A 20,773-nucleotide genomic window follows, 5' to 3' on the forward strand; every position below is an offset into this window, starting at 1 on the left:
TACTTTCCTGTTAAAATATAGAGTTTAGGATATATTCACCGTATAAGACTACCCCTTTTCCAACGCATACCAAACACCGGTAAAAATTAAAAAAAAACAGATTTGAATTTAACATGGTCCTTTTTTAATTTAAATTCTTATGACATGCAGGTATATAGCAGGAAAACTCACTCATAAACATATTAAAATAGGGGGGACCCCACGTCATTTTTTGGGGGGGTCCCCCATTCTAATAGCTAGTAAAGGCTAGGTATTCAGCTGGGGGCTGATATTAGTAGCCTGGGAAGCTCCGTGGGTATTACCCCCTTCCCAGACTTCAAACATCTGCCCCAGCCGTCTGCTTAACCTCCGCTAGAGACTATAATGATGGTGGATCCCACGCCAATTTTCTTTTTAAAAAATCCTTTATTTTAACACTAAATGACAATTGAGGGGTTAATAAAGATGCAGTCCCTAAATTATTATTAATTTTGTAATTAATTTTTCCCAAAAATGTTGACGTGGGCTTCGCCATATTTTTGTGTCCAGCCAGGTACAGCAGGCAGGAACGGGCTGCCCCCAACCACCAGCTGCCTATTTGTACCTGGCCGGACACAACAATATAGGGAAGCCCTTTTTTTTTTAATTATTTCATGAAATAATGAAAAAAAAAAGACGTGGGGCTTCGCCCTATTTTTGTGTCCAGCCAGGTACAACTAGGCAGCTGGGGGCTGGAATCTGCAGCGCAGGGAGACCCAAGCTTTCTGGGCCCCCCCCGCTGCAAATTGCAGTCCGCAGCCACCCCGGAAAATGGCGCGTTCATAGAAGCGCCATCTTCTGGCGCTGTACCCAACTCATCCAGGGCCCTGGTGCGGTGGCTCACTGGGTAATAAAGGGGTTAGGGCCAGCTTGGCATTATCAGCTGGCCCTAAGCCCGAAATTCATGGGGTCACGCCAATATTAGACATGACCACCATGAATTTCTAGTAAAGTAATTAAAAAAAACACAACACCCAGAATAAAGTCCTTTAATTGAAATAAAGACACAATTCTTTATTGTTCTAAATTAAACCATACTTACCATCACGCCCATTCCAGCTGAAGCCAACGATCTCCTGCAATAAAAGTAAAATAATAAAGCAACCTCATCCTTACCTTTCCATGGTTCCCAGGACCGGTCCAGCTCTGCTACATTCACATGACAGGCTGCACCGCAGCAGAACGCTGCCGTTCAGCTTGCCATGCGGCAGACACTGAGAAGCACAGGCATGCTTGTGCTCCTCAGTGTCTGACTGTGACGGCATCCAGATGAGCCGAGATCATATCCAATGAACTCGGCTCACCTCATGCACGTCACTGACAGCGTGGGAAAATTCTCCTGCTCCCCGCATGCGCAGTAGAAGTTTCCCACGCTGTCAGTGACGGACGTCCAGGAGGTGAGCTGAGTTCATTGTCGGCTCATCTGGATGCCGTCACAGCGAGACACTGAGGAGCGCAAGCATGCCTGCGCTTCTCAGTGTCTGCGGGATGACAGGCTGGATGGCAGCGTTCTGCTGCGGTCCAGCCTGTCATCTCGATGTAGCAGAGCTGAAGCTGTCGTGGGAACCATGGAAAGGTAAGGATGATGTTGGTTTATTATTTTTCTTTTATTGCAGGAGATCGTTGGCTTCAGCTGGAATGGGCGTGATGGTAAGTATGGTTTAATTTAGAACAATAAAGAATTGTGTCTTTATTTCAATTAAAGGACTTTATTCTGGGTGTTTGTGTTTTTTTTAACTTTGACTATGGGGTTAGTAATGGGGGTGTCTTATAGACGCCTCTCCATTACTAACCTGGGCTTGATGTCAGCTGGCATTATAAGCTGACATCAACCCCAACCCTATTACCCCCTGCCACCGCACCAGGGCAGCGTGGAAGAGCGAGGCTAAGTGCCAGAATTGGCGCATCCTATGGATGCGCCATTTCTGGGGCGGCTGACGGCTGCTGTTTCTAGCCTGGGAGGGGGCCAATATTCATGGCTCCCTTCCTGGGCTATTAATATCAGCCCCCAGCTGTCTGCCTAGCCTTTGCTAGCTATTAAATTAGGGGGGACCCCACGTCATTTTTTTGGGGGGGTCCCCCATTTTAATAGCTAGTAAAGACTAGGTATTCAGCTGGGGGCTGATATTAGTAGCCTGGGAAGCTCCGTGGGTATTACCCCCTTCCCAGGCTTCAAACATCTGCCCCAGCCGTCTGCTTAACCTCCGCTAGAGCCTAAAATTAAGGGGAACCCCACGCCAATTTTTTTAATAATAAATCCTTTATTTTAATACTAAATGACAAGTACAGTAAGCAACACTATCACTGTACTTCATATATATGTGACTGACATGTTTCTATCTATCTAATCTATGTGTGAAGCTCTATTCTGTCTGTTATAAATTGTCGGGTACCGCTGCTGAATTGCCGGCCGGCTTTTTTAAAGAGACGGTGCATGAAAACACTAATATTTGTTTTAATAAATCCTTTACACTAAATGACAAGTACAGTAAGCAATACTGTCACTGTACTTCATATATATGTGACTGACATGTTTCTATCTATCTAATCTATGTGTGAAGCTCTATTCTTTCTATTCTAAATTGTCGGGTGCCGGCTTATGCCGCTGCTGAATTGCCGGCTTTTCATATATTGTCACAGAAGCGATGCGAACTTCCCAGCTCCGGACACAGCGCAGCGCTTCTGTGACAAGTGAAAGCTGTCGGCACAGAAGTCCTGCGCTGTGTCCGGAGCTGGGAATACGCAGCGATGTGTCAGTTTCAGCACAGAAGCGCTGACTGTCTGGACCTACCGCCGCCGTATTTTAACTCCCTCCACCTTATATTAACTCCGACATGGCAGGGATACGGCCACGGCAGCTTATTAACACCCCCAGAGTATCCCCGTATGTCAATTTCTGAAAGTTTAAAAGCATTACCGGCGTATAAGACGACCCCAGACTAGACAGAAGATTTTTCAGTCTTCAAAAGTCGTCTTATACGCCGGAATATACGGTACTTTAGTAGCGGCCATATTAGAATAAGCCTGACGACAGCACATAACCTCTGAGCCATACAAAGCCGTAATATGTAGAGATCCACAAACAGATTTATAGGACCCTGGTTCATTAGCCACATCGGTAGTCCATGGCCAGAGCCCTGCCTGGATAATCCGTAGAGGTCTTGGCTATTAGGCTTGGCGCATGCATTACTTTCAAACAAACAATCTTACGCCAGCCCTGCTAATTAGAAAAGGTGATAGAAGGGAGTTGGCAGAGCTTTGGTCATCTGCGTCCATGGACTACCGATGTGACCAATGGTCCAGATCCCTTTGCTGAGCTGTACATATTACTGCTCTGTACGACTTGTATGTGGCCACTGGGCCAGCATCATGCCAATCCTTCTTGCTCAGCCCAATTAATATATGTTATCCATAGACTTCAATGGAAGCCATGATGTGCTGTCGACTTCTATGGAGTCAAACAAAAATATGGCATATTCCATTGGTTGCCACTTCATGGACAAATTAACCCCTAAGTGCACTGCTATACCTGTTGGGCCACTGTCGGCACAGAGACTTGTAGATCTCCATACAGCCGCTCGTAGATCTGTTACAGAACATTTAGACAACTGTATTATGCCCCCTGCCTCTACTAAACCAAAGTTAGAATGGAACACCTAAAGTCTGGTTTAATAGAACCACATGGGGCCCAAGTCCTGCAGCCATAAAACAGCTCTCCGAAACAGTCCTTAGCAGAAGGCTCCGTAGCTTACAAAAAAAAAAAAAAAAAAAAAGGAAGAGTAAATAATATTTATTTTACAGGAATCTGTTAGCAATTTTTTGCCATTTGATCAGAGTATTATGGAGTAGAGGCAGAGATCCTGATTCCAGCGATGTATCACTTACTATGCTGCTTGGTGTAGTTTTGATAGAATTCCCGTTTTCCCTCTTGTAGTTCTAGCAGAGCTCAGAATGCTGAGCTGTATATAACCCCGTCCACACCTCTGATTGGCCACTTTGTATACACTGTCAGCAAGCTGCCAATCAGTGATGGGGGCAGGGTTATACAGATTAGCTGGACTGACTGACACACGACACCTAGTCTTGCAGATAAATCACTGTACAGAAGCTACAGCACACAGCCTAATAAGTGACACATCGCTGGAATCAGGCTCTCTGCCCCTACATTATGCTGCTCCCAAATTAAATAGCAAAAGCCTGTTGACAGATTTCCTTTAACATGGCTTCCAGTAAGTAAAGCTGGAATAACAATACATAGAATATTTTTTGTGACGGAAAATGAACAAGCAAAAAGAAATAAAATTGCTCTTTTGGGAAGTGATCTCCACATTTTACATGTTTAAAAAAAGCAAAAAACACAAAAGTGATATAGAAATTGTAATACAGCAGTAAGGCCAATAAAACATTTTATTTTTTTTTTTAAATTAAAAAAAGATAATAAAGGGGGCTAGACGGATTACCACCACAAAAAAAAAAAAAAAAAAAAAAAAAAAAAAAAAAAATTGGTTTTGCCAAGACTTTACTTTATGGGAAAAATACTACAAAAGTGACTGAACACCAAAATCTACAAAACTTTTAAAAAAGTAAAAAAAAAAAAAATAAAAATAAAAAAAGTCATGCAAAGTAGGATTTTTGACTCTGTATCAGTAGATTTCCCCCATGAGAAAAATAAAAAACTGAAAGGGTTTATCTGCATTATAACATTGTATTTTGAGTTCTTTCCTTAGATAAAAGTACTGTAAAAAGGAGTGAAATAAATTTAAAATGTGAAGCAAAAGCTGAAAACGCCAAAATCAAATCAAGACAAGAAATTTATTAAAAATAAAATGGCGAAAAAAGAAAAAAAAAAAAAAAGAAAAAAATATATATATTCGCGAGAGGTTCTTTAGAGCTACATCTGTTTTAAATAAAATACCAATTTACAATAATTTCTTTTAAAATCCCAAGCGCCTACAGAAAAGTGCATCCAGAACCAGCATAGATTTTAATAGTTTTGTTTTTCTTCTTAGCAGCTAAATGATTAGTTTATTTCCCTAGATAGCTTACACTTTTTGAATGCAAAAATTAAAAAAAAAAAAAAAAAAAAGTGAGGCAGTCGTTGACGAGAAAAAAAAACCAAAAATAGTAAAAAAAAAAAAAGTCAAAATTATAAAAGTTTGAAATAATTTAAACGGTCAGAACTTTAAATAAAAAAAAAAGTGATTTCCTTTCAAAAAGTTCAGGGAAGACCGGGAATAAAGGGGAAACATGCGGTTTTAACTTAAAAAAAAAAAAAAGGAGGGAATGGAGTATCCTTTATTGTACAGGCACTGGCAGATGAAATTTATCTTAGGTCACACCCCACCCCTTCAAAACATTGGGATTTAAGCAATTTATTTTCTTAAATTTACTACTGGAGGTATGAAGAATTTAAAAAAAAAAAAAAAAAAAAAAAAAAAATACCCAAATTTGTATTTTTGCCTTCCTCAGAAAACTATGGCAAGATCGGTAGCACTGTTAGCACAATTATAGAATTTGACAGTTTACATTGGCTGCTGTAATCCCCCCACCCCACCCGAGAACCAAAGATTACAGTTCTCACAATGTTTTTTTTTTTTTTTGATAAAATGTTCATTTTTTTTTTTTCTTTCTTTAATATCTTTAATATAACACAGTCAGTAGATTTTGCAAATGAATGAATGTGTCTTGGCTGACAACGGGCACATCTTTGCTGGTACCAAATGAAAGTCCTCTTGATGTTGAAAAGGAAAGGATCCGGTTGAATTCAGGACGTACGCGCCATGCCTTAGTGCAACGAATAGTGCGACACGCAATGGGATACTGACGAGAGAGCTGCATGGTAGAGAGGTCCTGAACAAGCCTCGGATGGATGGAGAGGGGGGGAGGGGATTTGTTCCTCGCTGCGGCCCGTCTTGCGCTAACGCAGCCATAGTTTAAGACGCAGTGCATCAACTCCGTTTAAATAGTATCTGAACAGACGTTTATCTCGCACAAAGCCAAGATTTTCATAAAGTTTCAAAGCAGATTTGTTTGTAATTTCTGTTTCCAAGACGACCTTTATCAAAAGTAACAAGAAGAAAACGTCATTGGTAAAGATCAATGTGACAAGGCGACTAAACAGGACGTCATTTCTAAAGAAATGCACTAAAAAAGGTCACACGTCTATAAAAGTATTCTTTAACTACCGAAATTTTTTTTAATGAAAAAAAACAAACTCAAAACACTTGTAATTTTCATAATCAGCACTAATACCGGACTCCTCCTTCTGTATATAAGACTTTTCAGCAGTCTCATTATCACAGTACAGATTACAATGACACCACATCTATATAGTAGACACCAAGACTTTTCAGCAGTCTCATTATCATCACAGACAAGATTATAATGACACTTTAAGGCTGTGTGCCCACTGAGTTTTTCAAGCGCTTTTGATGCAGAATTTCCGCAGCGTAAACGCTTGCAAAACGCTTAGTAATCCGTGCCCCATTATCCCCAATGAAAATCTGCATGTTCTGTGCACATGCTGCGGAATTTTCCTTGCAGAAAAATCCACAGCATGTCCATTATTTCTCCATGCGGATTTGAGGTCCTAATGCATTTGAAAAACGGAAGTCAAATCTGCATGTAAAAACGCGTGTAAAATCCGCGTTTTTGACTATGAAAGGACACATGCAGAAACGCTGCAGAAATTTTCTGCTTCATTTCTGCATCGTGGGCACATAGCCTTATATGGGAGAAGAGACTTTGAAAAGTCTTGCTATCTAATGTATATAGATGTGTAGTGTCACTGTAATCCTCTGATAATGAGACTGCTGAAAAGTATTATCTACTCTATATAAGAGGTGTTATTTTAATCCTTTCTGATAATAAAACTGCTGAAAAGTCTTGTTGTCTACTATATATAATGTGTTATTGTAATCCTCTGATGATGAGACTGATAACAATACTTTTTTTCATCACAGACAGGATTACAGGGACAAGGTATTCTTCCCCAAGAAGTGCTTTTATGGCAGAATGACATAACACGGCGCCTAACAAAGCACCATATGGTGGCACAAAGAGTGCGGATGGCCCAGTGGCACAGGGCAGTAGAGAAGTCGTGTGCGCCATGGATGCTCCTGCTTTCTATATTCCTTGTCAGGGTACATTAACACATCTTTAAGGTATAATTATATATTTTTCCCCCACTTAAACTGGAAATGAGCCCAGGAGAGGTCATTACCTCGTCGCAGTCCCCTTCCACCATGGCATAAATAGCTTTCTTAACCAAATTTGTACCTGCGAGAGACAAAGAGAGACACCCCGAGTAAATACAATATCTTTGAAAAATTCCCATTATTTCTATTTTCACAAGGCTATGCCAGGACTTCATCAGCGAGGGTCTGTCCTCAGCCTTACACCCATGTGGACCCCCATCCACCCGCTTGGCACTGAAGGAGCCACATAAAAGTGTAACTAAATTTTGGAGTCTTTTTTTTAAATAATTTTGTAGGCCGATGAATGCCCAGAAGATCGGTGTGGGACCAGGCGATCGCTTAAAATATTGACCAGAATTGTGCAGCTCAGAAAGCAGAAGCGCTCGGCTCCGGCGTGAGCACATATAGTGCAGTGTAGGGGTCTGTACACTGCTCTGTGCGGAGGTTCTGAGCAAATCCGAAGAGTATCGAGTGATCAGTGGGGGTCTCAGGACCCGGACCGTCATCAATCTGCTGGGCAATTAAGTATCTTTTGGTTTCGGAAAACACCTGTCCCCCGGCTACAGTTTCTTTAAAAAACAAACTGTGCTTTACTCCTCCTACCCAGGTCCATAGCAGGGCCTCCACTGTTGCTCCCGGGGCCTGTTATTGTCTGCAGCGCTTACGTCTGTTGACCATGCAGAAGCCAGAAGTTAGTGCTGCCGAACTTGGACAGAGCCACTGAGCTTAGAGATAGGCTGCAGCGCTGTCAACGTTACGCCAGTGCTGCAGACAATAACAGGACAGGTGTCAGAAAGTTGGACCTGGGGATGGTTAGTAAAGCACTGGTTTACGCTTTAAATCCAATGTGAGAAAAAGTGCAATACAAAATGTTTGTTGCAGTTTTCCTCAAAAAATAAAATAAAAATCAGGAAATCCTGGAACCAGAAAAACCCTTTAAGACGGCTTTAAAAGTTTAGTTACACTTTAAGTAGCTCTGCAGCCCCTTGATTCTGAGGATAGGGAGTCACCAATGTGGAAGTGAGGGCAAATCACAAAGCTATTCTGCTGTAAAAAAAACAAAAAAAAACACATTTAAAAAGTATAAAAAAAAAAAGTTACATGAACAGAAACTTCTACTGTTGCCAAAAGTAGTCTCATCTTCCCGAAATCTCACTGCACCTCACACAAAAAGATAACTTGGGACAGAATCCAAAAAAAGTGGGACATATGTCAGGGCTGTCAGCATCTTCTAATAGAGAACATAGCACATAGGGTGGCGGCCACATCTCCCAAACTTCAATGGCAACGCAGGAACAAAAAAACAAAAAAAAAAGAACTTTAAGGCAGTGTGTACACAACATCTTATTTCTTAATGCTACAAAAAGTGCACAGCAATGTAAAAATGACATCGCTGTGCACCTGTTGCTTCTAATAACCACTTAAGGGTTCGGAAACTGGAGTAGCTTTCTTCGGCCGTTCATTATACTTTAAGAAGAGGCGCGGCCGCAAGAACGGCGACAAAACCACCAGCGAAGACGCTTCAAGAAAACTATTGACGGCTTTTTCCTGAAGAAGGCTTAATCTAAGAAAACCTGGGTGGGTACACCGGAGGACACTGCGTACCTTTCTGCTCGGCTTAAAAATTGGTGGAGAAAGTGCTAATAAAAAGATCCAAAAGAGGAGTGTTCCTATTAATTAGTATGGGAAAATGACTCGCTGTAGATACATTCATGCTTTCACGCAGAGTTGTTTAAAAGAAGCAGCATGTTCATTCTTCAGGCGGTTTCCACCAGCTTAATATTTTACAAATCGAAGTCAATGGGAAGGCCAAAAAAAAAAAAAATAAAAAAATAAAAAATACAACCCTCTTCAAAACCAGCGTTTTCTTCACTGTTTCATGGATTAAAAAAAAAAAAAAAAAAAAAGTCTGGAAGACACCAATAATAAGATGCCCAAAAAAAACGACAAAAAGCACTTTAGGATTATAAAGACTATGGAGGGAAAGAAGGGAAAAAAGCAGTTCCTGAAGCATCTTCTGCTTGAAAAACTGATGTTTTGACTAGATGAAAAGAACGCAGTGTGAACATACATTTAGGTATGACGCAGATTTTTTTCTTCCATGTGCTAATTTTGCAGAGTATTCCATGATGAAATCCTAATTTCTATTAACACAACAGCTCGTGTTTTCTACTTTGGCTTTGAGAACCACATCAATAACGGGCACGTCACTGACGTAGATTCGGCTGGGAGAGCGCAGAAGGCGGCTACAATAGGATTACACTCTGTGGATTCTTCTACAAATACACTTCATGTGTTGATGACAAGTGAAAAAAAAAAAAAGTGGCAACATCAGCCGCCTTACCAATGCCCTTTCTTCTATACTTGGAGTCCACGGCTAACATGGCTATATAACCTCTTCGGAACATCTTTTTGTGCATATCCAACTTGCAGACGATGGCACCTACACACTCCTCTTCTACCACGGCCTGGAAGAGAAAGCACAATGCTAAATGCATACACGGTGCGCTGGCAATGCATGGCCTGGCTGACAGGTAAGGGGTAGTACTCCTAGTGCAGAGGATAACACTTTTTTCAGAAGTGGACACTTTTCAAAAAGTTTGGCGTCTAATGTCTGATCTGCAGGCAAAGATTCAGCAAAATTATAAAATCCGTGATTGCTTAATTTATCATTTAAATCAGCTCCTTCTACGATCATCAGTCCAGCGGGTGGGTCCTACCAAGTGACTGACAGTCTATCTACAAGGAGGAGCTGTCATTCAATGATCAGGACCGCCCACTGGACTCCTACACAATATGGTAGCTCAGAATACTTCTAAAATTACAGCAGCGTTAACTCTGCTCCATCCCATTTCACCCCTTTGGTTATAGCTGGAGAATAAGAGTTAAGCCAATGGGCTAATAATTAGACTAGTTAATATTAACTAAACTAACTAACAGTCCCTTGGCTTAACTCATTAGTGATCGGCCAAATCCTTGTTCAGCTGACAGCTCTGCCACCATCTGGAGAGTAGAGAAAGCGAAGAAGATTCTAGGCAGTGGCCAAGTTCAAAAGAAACCTGGGGATGGGGCTATATCGGGGTCTGCTGATCCCCCCTAAACTAAAGGACAGTCGCTAGGGCTGAAGTTAGCAGATTTGGTTTACTTTCATACAGACTAGAGGCGCACAATACTCGGACAGCACTGGCTCTACTTTCAGCCCCCGTTCTACTATCCACATTATTAATAGTCACCTATACTGCGCTCACTCAAAAAGTAAAAAAAAAACAAAAAAAAAAACTTTTGGAACGTCAGAAGTTTAGATCAATGGGGGATCTGGCTGACAAGACACCCCCCCCCTCCCCCCAAGATCACTTAAGTGAAGGCACAGAAGTGCTCAAACGAGCACAACTCTTCTCCGGCACCAAAAACGGATTTGATAGAAAGTTTAAGAGATCGGCGCTCGCTTAGCAGAGCACATCTGCCCTTTGTCCTCGCATTCGATGGTGGTATCAGCACGAAGACCACCACCGACCAAAACAGCTAACATTTCCATGACAGGTCAAAAGTTGTTTTTAAAAAACAGTTCAGTGTCAAAGTAGAGAATTCTCAGAGCGAGCGGTGCTGTCATTGTGATACTGTGCACCGCTCTCCATCTGTCTGGTAAGACGTACAAAAAGTGAAAAATGATCTCTGCGTGTTTACCCCACCCTGCTCGAGGGCACCGTGCCCACACATCACGGGGCGGCGGGTACATTTCTATGGAATGCAGCGGGAACAGACCAGAACGGTTGCAGGTTTGGACATGTTTGCCCCCAGAGTGGCATCACATCAGATTCAGGCCCCCCCCAAGTATCTCCTTCATTTCTCACAAAGCCACCTGTGCTCGTCGTGTAGTGGCGTCCCTTTATTACAGTGCGTTCATCTCATTATCTTCTGCCCTTATCCGACATTGAAGTATCACGTTACTCCAAAGAAATCCCAAACATGTGCACGGGTCATAGAACATCACATTTAGGGTATGTGCACTCCATTGCGATTACTCAAAATCTCACACTTGTTGCCTTTGAGGTCTATGAATGGAAAACACCTCCAAATATAAGACTGCCGTGGGTTTGTGAGTCTCCGCCATTCTGTATCATTGTCATATACTGACTACCAGAGGTAAGACAAGTACATGCTCCACCACAAGCATGATGCTACCGGGCTGCTTTACCCGACGTCAGCAAGCACTGGCTCCATATGTGCATCGAAGGCGCCCGCGCCGAGGTCTAACAAGGAGGTCAATAGCGCCGATAGTATTGAATTGCATGAACGTCAGTAGTTCGTGGCCACCAGATGAGAGCCCCACAAACCACTTGCCGGAATCCCTGATGCCTCTTCTGATCAGAAGACCACATGTGTCAGATTGGCAGATTCCAGCAGGCGGTTCGTAGGGCTCTCATCTGGCGGCCACGGATTACTGATGCAGCCGCTCAACCAGGGTAGGTCAAATTTATTTTCTTATCTCTAGCGGTAATACATATTAGATGAACTCGCCAGTCAACTGTCTATGGGGCCGATTTTAACAAGCCCGATGTACACAACTGGGGCGCATTTATCCAGAATTATGGCGAGCAGATGTCAGGGGTGTGTCAGAAGTGACAGTCATCCTGCAGTTGGTTGCAGATCTCTTTGTTTAGCATTACAGAAACCTTCTTCGAAGCTGTCTCTAGGACCCAGCGACCACCTCCCTCTTTCTAAACAACACCCTGGCCAGGGTATATAAATACCTGCTGTGTGCCAAAGGGAGAAGCCAGCAATACTCACATGACCCATTGTGAAGGCTCAGAGCTAGTGCAGTACTTCTTCCTCTCTGGTGCTAAGAGGACATGTGTTCATCTCTCTGAAGTCAACTAAAGTTAAGCTATCTTCTCGTCTTTATTTGTCAGTGGGGATCGACTTGCACTCATCCCCTCCCTTCCCTAGCCAGCGCCAAACGCCAGAGAAAGACAGGACGAGGTTGCTGTGTAGCGAGTGGTGCAGAGCCAATATAGGGATATTAGGGGAGACAGGGTGATATAAGGTCAGTCTAGGAGGTCTCCACTACCCCCTTTCCCTAGAGTCTGGGCCCCCTTTTCCCCCTTCCCTTCATGTTGAACTTAGTCTTTCCTACACCTTGAATGACAGCAGCACTCCCGTGTCCTCCATGAGAGCGCCGCTGCCAGACATCTTTTTGAATCAGACATGTCGCATCCTTGACTCCCCATGACAATTTGTTAGAGCCCCCCGCACACAGGCTGTTGGGTGAACACATCGATATCGGAAGGTTTGGCAGATGTCCGACTACACTCAGAAAAAGAGAGATTTATCAAGCGGCATGAACCACTGTGATAAATCTGGCGCATTTTAAGACCGTCTAGTCTAAGTCCGCACTGCCTATGAACTAGATAAGCATGTCACATTGTACGACTAAATTGTCTCTTACTATGATAAAAAAGGACTCGGTACAAAATTACTGTTCAAACTAAGCACAGGCGCTCGGTGAACCTTCCCACCTACTTGTTCTCCCATCCATCTCCGCCATGCGCCGATTCTTGTAAAGCCCGAGCTGTCAATCAAGGAAGAAAAGGATGGAGATGGCACCAAATCCCCCACCACCTTACTGGTCAGTCTCCGTACGTCCTTGTCAGGATCCTGATAACCTCTGGAGTGTACAACAGGATATAAAGTTGTGGGCACGACTGCAGCGCGGGCAGAGATATCAGATGGGTAAATTTTGTTTTATTGCAGTTCCTGTAAATTGTTTTTCAAACTCCATACAATCACTATGGGTTGAAGTAAATATGTAACTACTACTCCCAGCATCTTGTTTGACTGACAATCCTCAAGTCCCATCTGGAAGCCCCTCGGTCCCCCTTGCACCTACTCCTTTCCTGGGGTGAAGATGTGGAGAACCTTTGCTGTCATTTACTAGGCACGTGCTCAATGCCAGGGATGGACACAGCGGTGCACGGCTCGTTACAGGGCACGACTCTGCTAACGGCCCGTCATCAGCTCTGCCACACCACCGACACAGATATTTATCCCTGTGGAGTAAATCATGAGCGCTCCTAGAAAATGACAGCAAGCAGAGATTTAAAAAAAGTATAACATAGAAATGAGCCAAAAAATGTGCAGGACCTGGTCCAACACTGCAGACCACCTCCTACCACCGGCGTCCCCGGCTCCTCTTGATTAGCCGGCCTGTCATGACAATGTTTGCGGTGTGCCAAGAGGAGCCGCGGCCCCTCGGCCAGCAAAGGGCCTCCGCCGCCCCTAGGCCAGCATCCCAAGAATAGAGTAAAGCCATATGGTAAGGATGAGCTATAACCTGCTGACTGAAGGCAGCCGTCTGAACAGACCTCCACCAATCTCCAAGTGAAGGGGAACACAGCGACATGGGCATTTTTCCAGTATTTCTCTGCAGTGAGGCTCTTGGAGGTTTTGATCAAAAAATATTATCCCTAAACTGGCCACCATTTCTCAAGTCTCTGCTTGCTGGCAGATGGTAGGAGTAGTCCTGTTTACATTCAGATGTTGGTCGGGTGTGGGGGGTGTGTGTGTGTGTGTGTGTGTGTGTGTGTGTGTGTGTGTGTGTGTGTGTGTGTGTGTGTGTGTGTGTGTGTGTGTGTGTGTGTGTGTGTGTGGGGGGTCAGGCTGTAAATCTAAAAGGGGATTAAGTATGCCGGAGCCCCCCCTTCAGCATGTCAGAGGCAGTGTGGCATCTGGGTGCGGCACAGCTGACGACAGGGCTCATGTGTCAGGGAGCCTTAAGTTACGGATTTCTAGAAAGTAGCAGTCACCTCCATGCAGCAGAGGCGGACATTGTGCTAGGACGCACGAAGCAAAAACAATTCCACAGGCCAGTCACATTTGCCCAAATATCTTACTTTTAGATTCTATAATGAAGGCACAGAGCAAAAACAAAAACTGGAAAACCTGATAAAACTGCCGTTCTAATGAAGGACAATGCTGCAGATGGTAAAGCACAACAGGTGCAAGGAGGGGTCGCGCCGGGGGTCCAAGAAGAGTCCTGCTCAAAGCTCACTGAAGCTTGCCGTGAGTGAACCGACACAGGCGGAAATATATCATAGTCCGTACATGGCCCACAATACCCAGACTGATCACACAGCCTCATATGTGCCAACCACGGAGAGCCGGGCTCAGTCTGGGCACTGTGCTCTGTACACGGACCACCAAATACAGCCCGTCTGACCCGGCCTAGGGCAGCATGTGCAGAAACATCCGACACATTAGAAGGTTTGACCGGTGATGGACCGGGTGCCAAGACCTCTACCAATCGCCAAAATAAAAGGGCAGAAGCGCAGCGCCCCTTCCTGTCTGTCCGGCTCTAAGAAGTCTATGAAGAAGCTGGAAGTGAAGTGAAAAGAAGGGGCGTCTCACTTCTAATGACTGGTGGTCTCAGGACGCAGCCCCCCCCCCCACCAATCAAAACTTCTGACATGCCAGAAGCGTCTAAAAAAAAAAAAAACATGTGTATCCTTTAAGTTCCAAAGTCCTAAGGGCAGATTCACACAAATCCGCTGCCTCTTAAACCCACTCAGACTAGGAGAGATCAGATTTGCTGAATTGACCCTTTTTGTGGCCAAGGCTGCAATAACTGTATGTCCTCAGCAGCACACCAGCTTTTTTTAAATAAATTTTTTTTTGGGGTGGGGGAAAATCGGCTGTGGACCTAAAGGGAACCAAGAGTTTACCATAGACTGATGAGGAGCGGATACCTGGCCGTGTTCAGACACGGAGGATTGGAGCAGACTTTTCTGCATTGGGTTTGCAGCACACGCTTCATGCAATCCGGTATTAGGCACAATGTATGTGGGGGGGTTCATATAAGGGGCTCTACACCAGAGCAGTAGGAGCGCGGCTGGGGGGGACGGGGGGGGGGGGGGGGGGGGAACGACACATTCGTGCCGACACTTTGCCTGGTTTGGGATAACACTGGGGGTGGTCTGGAGGATTGGGGGGCCATGCGTGTGCACCATTGGATCCATTCACACAGGGGATGTGGGATCCCTGTTCTTATGATCGCAGTCAGGTGATACTACACTTATAGGGTTTTTGTTTTTTTTACATTGTACTCATTGTCCTAGAACGTCTCAGGCCTGCAACTACTGCACCTGGTCCAGGCAAACAGATAAGTGCAATTTACTGCAATCTACAATGCAACTGTAGCAAACCCTCAGCTGTGAGAACTGTCAGGCCAGGGATATGTGGTGACTGGTATTCAGGTAACAGGAAACATGGGGCTGCTGCAGCGTCCATAGCCCGACCATCTGGCCACAATCACTGGTTGTCACGAGTCACCGTCGGCTCTGTACAGGTTTCCGGCCTTGTGAATTTGTCCTATTCACTGACAGACAGCAGAGATCTCAAATCTTATGATGGGGTCCATTGGAGATTTCCAGCAGCAACGGAAGCAGAGTTCAGCTCTGAAGGTACATTACTTTACCCTTCTGTCACCCAAGTGCTACATGAAAAGGTGTAGACCCTGCCAGCGTCCGGTTCACGTAGCTCCTCTCATCCTTAGAGGGTCCCATCCGTGTTCAAGCAGTTGCCTACGTTGCCTCCTAGGCACCCCACAAACCAGCTCCTACTAATCTTGAGCCAGTTTGTTTTCTAGCCCAGAGCTGCATTCACAATTCTGCTCGCTGTCATTGAAAAATCAACAAGCAGGAGAGCGGGACTGATAACTGTACAGTATCTGGTGTAAAGACTACACTTCCCAGAATTCATCAGATATTGAGCCAGCACAGAATACTGGGAGAGTTCAGCTGTGAAGATACATTACTTTACACTTCTGTCACCAAAGGCAGCAAACCCTCAGGAGGGTCAGATTCAAGTAGCTCCCTTCAACCTTTAGGGATCCCCCGTCTGAGCGGCTACCTATGCACCCCTCTGATTCTGAATATAAGGGTCCGTGCCCACGATGCGTTTTTCAAGCGTATATGCTGCGGAATTTTTGCAGCGTAAACGCTTGGTAATCCGTCCCCCATGGTCCCCAATGAAATTCCGCACTTTCAATGCCCATGCTGCAGAATTTTCCGCAGCGTTTTTGATGTGCGGAAAAATCCGCAGCATGTCCATTATTTGTGCGTTTCCGCATGCGGAATTGCCTTCTCAATGCATTAAAAAACGCAAGGCAATTCCGCATGTGCAAAACGCGCGAAAGATGAGTGTCAAATTCCGCACACGTTTTTCCGGGCAAGGACATGCAGAAATGAAGCGGAAATTTTCTGCTTCATTTCTGCATCGTGGGCACACAGCCTAAGTTGGTTTTAGAACCCAGAGCTGAATTCACAATTTTGCTCAATGTCACTGAAAACAAATCTACAAGCAGGTAAGCACGCCTGATAATTGTACAGTATCTGGTGTGAAGACTACACTTCCCAGAATGCAAGACGCCAGATACTGAATCAGCACAGGATGCTGGAGGAGTTCAGCTCTGAAGTTACATTACTTTACCCTTCTGTCACTCAAAAGTGAACTAAGCAAAACTCTGAGTTAGAGTAGGGTCAAGTAGCTCCCCTCAACCTTCAGGGGGTCCTCCATCCGTGCTCCATCAGCTACCTAACCAACCATTTGATTTGGAGTATAAATTAGCTTTACAGCCCGGAGCTGCATTTACAATTCTGCTTGTTGTCACTGAAAACAATCAGGCCTGATGATTCTGATGTAAAAGACTACACTTCACAGAATGCAAATTACAAGATATATACACAGAACAGGAAGCTGGGGGAGTTCAGCTCTGGAGATACATTACCCAAAGTGCTATGAAGTGCTTACAAGGCAAAGCCATCAACCCTCCGAGCAGGTATCGCTGTGAGGGTCATGTTGCTTCTGTCAGGGGTCTCATTTGTGTTACAGTTGCTGCCTACACAACCCAGTATTTCTATAGCCCAGAGCTGTATTCACAATTCTGCTGGAAACAGGGGAGCAAACAGAATACTGAGAGAGTGCATCCCCGTCCCCGGCAGCACAGGCGAACGAGGGCCCCCCGGCAGCACAGGCGAACGAGGGCCCCCCGGCAGCACAGGCGAACGCTGCTCCGCAGCAGGCACAGTCAGGGAGCTGGTGCAGGTTGTACGATCAGATCGGTGCGACGGGTCGGGCACTCACCAGGAAGCAGAGCTGCGGCCAGTTGTGGATGAAGTAGCGGTAGGTGTATATGGAGTAGGGCTCGGACAGGTCCTTGGTGATCAGTCTCATGATATCGGGCATTTGCAGCTCGGACTCGTAGCGCACGTATCGTATGGAGCCGTCCCCGGGGCCCCGCAGGGAGCAGGCGGCCATGCGGGAGGGCAGCGCCTCGTCCTCCGCCTGCTGCTGCAGCCGCTCCAGTCCGTTGGGGGCGGCAGTCCGGTCATCGCTGGGCGGCGGGGGCAGCTTGCTCTTCAGGGCCTGGATGTGCCGCAGGTCGGGGCTGATCAGGCCGTTGAGCTGCTGGTGATGGCGGCGGCGGTGGTGATGGTGGTGTCCGCGGCACGGCTCGTACCGGCCCTCGTCTTCTTCCTCCTCCTCTTCTTCCCCGTCCTCTTGCTCGTCTCCCGGCGGCAGGGCGAGGCCGACCCCGGGGTAGTGGGAGAGCACGCTAGGCCCAGACGGAGCGTCAGCCATCCTGCGGAGAGAAAGCGGCCGCGTTATTCCCCAGCAGCCCGGCCCGGCCCGGCATCCCCGCCCGACCTCCCGACCTCCCGCACCCGGAGCTCCGCTCACCCGCGGCCGTAAAGGGAAGCCGCCGCCGCCGGCAGTCAGGACGCAGCGTTTCCGCCTGCCTTTTACGACACTTCCGGCAGTGCAGCTCCGGGTGGAGGGGGGAAGTGATCGGGACGGTGTGTCACTGCCGATCAGCCCCTGTCCGGCAGCACCCTGATTATCGTCCGATCTGATTGTGTGAAAATCGCCCGATCTGGTACAATCTGGTTGGACTGGTTCTAAAAACTGGGTGGGGGTCCTGTATTATTAGGGCGACACAGTGGTGGCTTCGGTCCTGTAATATGTCCCTGCTGCTGATGGCTTTAATCCGTCATTGGCAGAGTCTGTAGAAGGCCGTGTTCACACAGAGGAGTTTTTGGGGAGCGATCCGCTCCTGAATCCCCCTCCATACCTCTTCCTATTCATTTCTATGGGACATTCACTTTGATGTTCATATGACTTTTTGAGCAATTTTTTTCAGGGGGGGGGGGGGGAGGGGTCCCGTCACTATTTGTGGAGGCTCCTGGTGGAATCTGCCCCAAACTAAGCGCCGACCAATCACAAGGCTGCACAAAAAAAATATTAAAAAAAAAGAGAGGTGGCAGCACGGTGATTCAGTGGTTAGCACTGTTACTTTACAGCGCTGGGGTCCTGGGTTCAAATCCCACCAAGGACAACATCTGCAAGGAGTTTGTATGTTCTCCCGTGTTTGTGTAGGTTTCCTCTGGGTTCTCCAGCTTCCTCCCACACTCCAAAGACATACTGATAGGGAATCTAGATTGTGAGCCCCAATGGGGACAGGAACAATAATGTATGTAAAGCGCTGTGGAATATGTTAGCGCTATATAAAAATAAAGATTATTATTATTAGGTTTCTGCTTGAAATAAATCCTCCCAACCGTTTAGACGCTGTGGTTGCAGTTGGCTGCAGCATCTAATGGGTTAAAGGGATTATCCGGGACTTTACCATGGACGGCCTCTCCTTAGGATAGGTCATCAGTGTCTGATCAGTGGGGGTGTGATGCTCCTTAAAGGAGATCAGCCAATGATATTTTTCAATGGGGGTCCTACGGGTTATGAGAGCGAGGGGCCGGCTTCCATGGAGCGATAAGAAGCCTAAGAATAGGTCATCAATGTCTGATCAGTGGGGGTGCGACACCCCGGACCCCCAATGACCAGCTGTTCCCAGTATCGTCTGGAACTGCTCAGTTGCGGAGGTGCACAGCGGCGGCAACGAAAAACGAAATATTGATTTGAACAGGAGGCAGATGTGCAGTACCGGCTGCCACCACTATTCCGTTGCCACCGCTGTGAACATCCGCAACTGAACAGTTCCAGCCGATACTGGGAACAGCTGGTCATCGGGGGTCCTGGGTGTCGCACCCCCACTGATCAGACATTGATGACCTATCCTCAGCGCTCCATGGAAGCCAGACACTCGATCTCATAACCCGTGAGACCCCCATTGAAAAGTATCATTGGATAATCTCCTTTAAGGAGCCTTTGGTTCCCAGAATCACATGTAGATGTTATCTCAGCCTCTACAGGGAAGATGGGCGCCGCTTATCGGGGCAGTATCCAGGCTCCCTGTTCAGTCCTGTCTGTCCAATCCACATTAGACCCCAGCTGAGACTTGTAGTACCTGTGATACTATATTAGCAGCCGGACCCCCAGAATCATCAGTCTGATGGCAGCGTGGACTACAAGGCCCAGCTTATTATTCTGCCTGCATCAGACCATCTTTTTCGATGGATGATCAGTACAGGATCTCTCTTTCCATCCAGTGTGTGCACAGCATGGCCTCCTCACTGACATGTGCTTCAGACCTGAGGCCTGGCGCTGACACATGGAGACCTCGCAGGGATTGGCTGCTTTTCTCTCCTGCTCTGACAGCTGCTTCTCTAGAACTACATTTCCCTGCATTCCCTGCTGATGACATCATACCTGACTCTCTGCTGACCCCAATGGATGGTCTGTAGAATGACAAGAAGCAGAATAAAACCTGAATATACTACACAGAACCATAAAGAAATAAAGTGCATGATAAGGACAAAAGTGTCAAGACACACGTCTGATCATTGAATTCAGGTTTTTCGTTCAGTCCCAGTGCCACATGGGTATAACATCCAGCTCTAACCTGCTGTGCTGCTTGGCTTTAGTACGTCACCTGTAGGACCCAGCTCTGCTTCATTTGTTTCCCTACACTGAGTCTCCGTCTTCATTGTAGTCTGATACACTACATTCACCAAACCCAGATATGTCCTTCAGACTGCCACATGGATGAGTCTGGGTTTGGTGAATAGGAGGATAGTGTTACCTGGATGCATTGTGCCAGCTGTACAGTTTGGTGGAGGAGAGATAGTGCCGTGGGCTTGTTATCAGGGGTTGGCCTTGGGCCCTTTATTTCCAGTGAAGAAACATCTTAATACTTCAGCACAAGACATTTCGGACAATTGTAGCTTCCAGCTCTGTGGGAACAGTTTTGGGGAGACCATTTTCTGTTCCCCGTGCCCAGTGCACAATGTTTATAAAGTCATGGTTGGGGGACTTTGGTGGAAAAACATGAGCCCGGACCCATCCAACACCCTTGGGGTGACCTAGACCAGAGATTGTGAGTCTGGCCTCTCCTCAACATCAGTGTCTGACCTCACAAATGTTCTTCTGGAAGAATGGGCAAAAATTCCCAGAGTCACTTCCAAAACCTTGTAAAAAAACTTTCCAAAAGGGTGGAAGCTGTTATATCTAGAAAGGGACCAACTCTAGGTAAATGGGTTTAGAATGGGCAGTCTTAAAAGCTGGGTGGAATGTGGAGGGGGCACATACTTTTGTCTGTATCTTGTATCTAT

At 45.9% G+C, this 20,773-nt stretch overlaps 1 protein-coding gene across 2 annotated transcripts; it reads right to left on the reverse strand.

Moving 5' to 3' along the window:
• Positions 1–5,426: 5,426 nt before the first annotated feature.
• Positions 5,427–18,106, reverse strand: NAA30 (N-alpha-acetyltransferase 30, NatC catalytic subunit). Of its 2 annotated transcripts, XM_073638773.1 has the most exons (5): positions 17,949–18,106; positions 17,352–17,850; positions 9,559–9,682; positions 7,241–7,296; positions 5,427–6,073 (listed from the first exon to the last, which is right to left on the reverse strand). In XM_073638773.1, the coding sequence occupies exons 2-5, from the start codon at positions 17,847–17,849 to the stop codon at positions 5,936–5,938; spliced, it is 816 nt and encodes a 271-aa protein (XP_073494874.1). In that variant the 5' UTR covers position 17,850; positions 17,949–18,106; the 3' UTR covers positions 5,427–5,935. The 2 variants fall into 2 exon arrangements, with proteins under 2 accessions (XP_073494874.1, XP_073494875.1); XM_073638774.1 differs by lacking the exon at positions 17,949–18,106 and having other exon boundaries at positions 17,352–17,918.
• Between the last annotated feature and the right edge of the window lie 2,667 nt (positions 18,107–20,773).

Source organism: Phyllobates terribilis, unplaced genomic scaffold, assembly GCF_046119375.1.
Source record: "Phyllobates terribilis strain yellow unplaced genomic scaffold, ASM4611937v1 Scaffold_7__3_contigs__length_470593459, whole genome shotgun sequence".
Lineage (NCBI taxonomy): Eukaryota > Metazoa > Chordata > Amphibia > Anura > Dendrobatidae > Phyllobates > Phyllobates terribilis.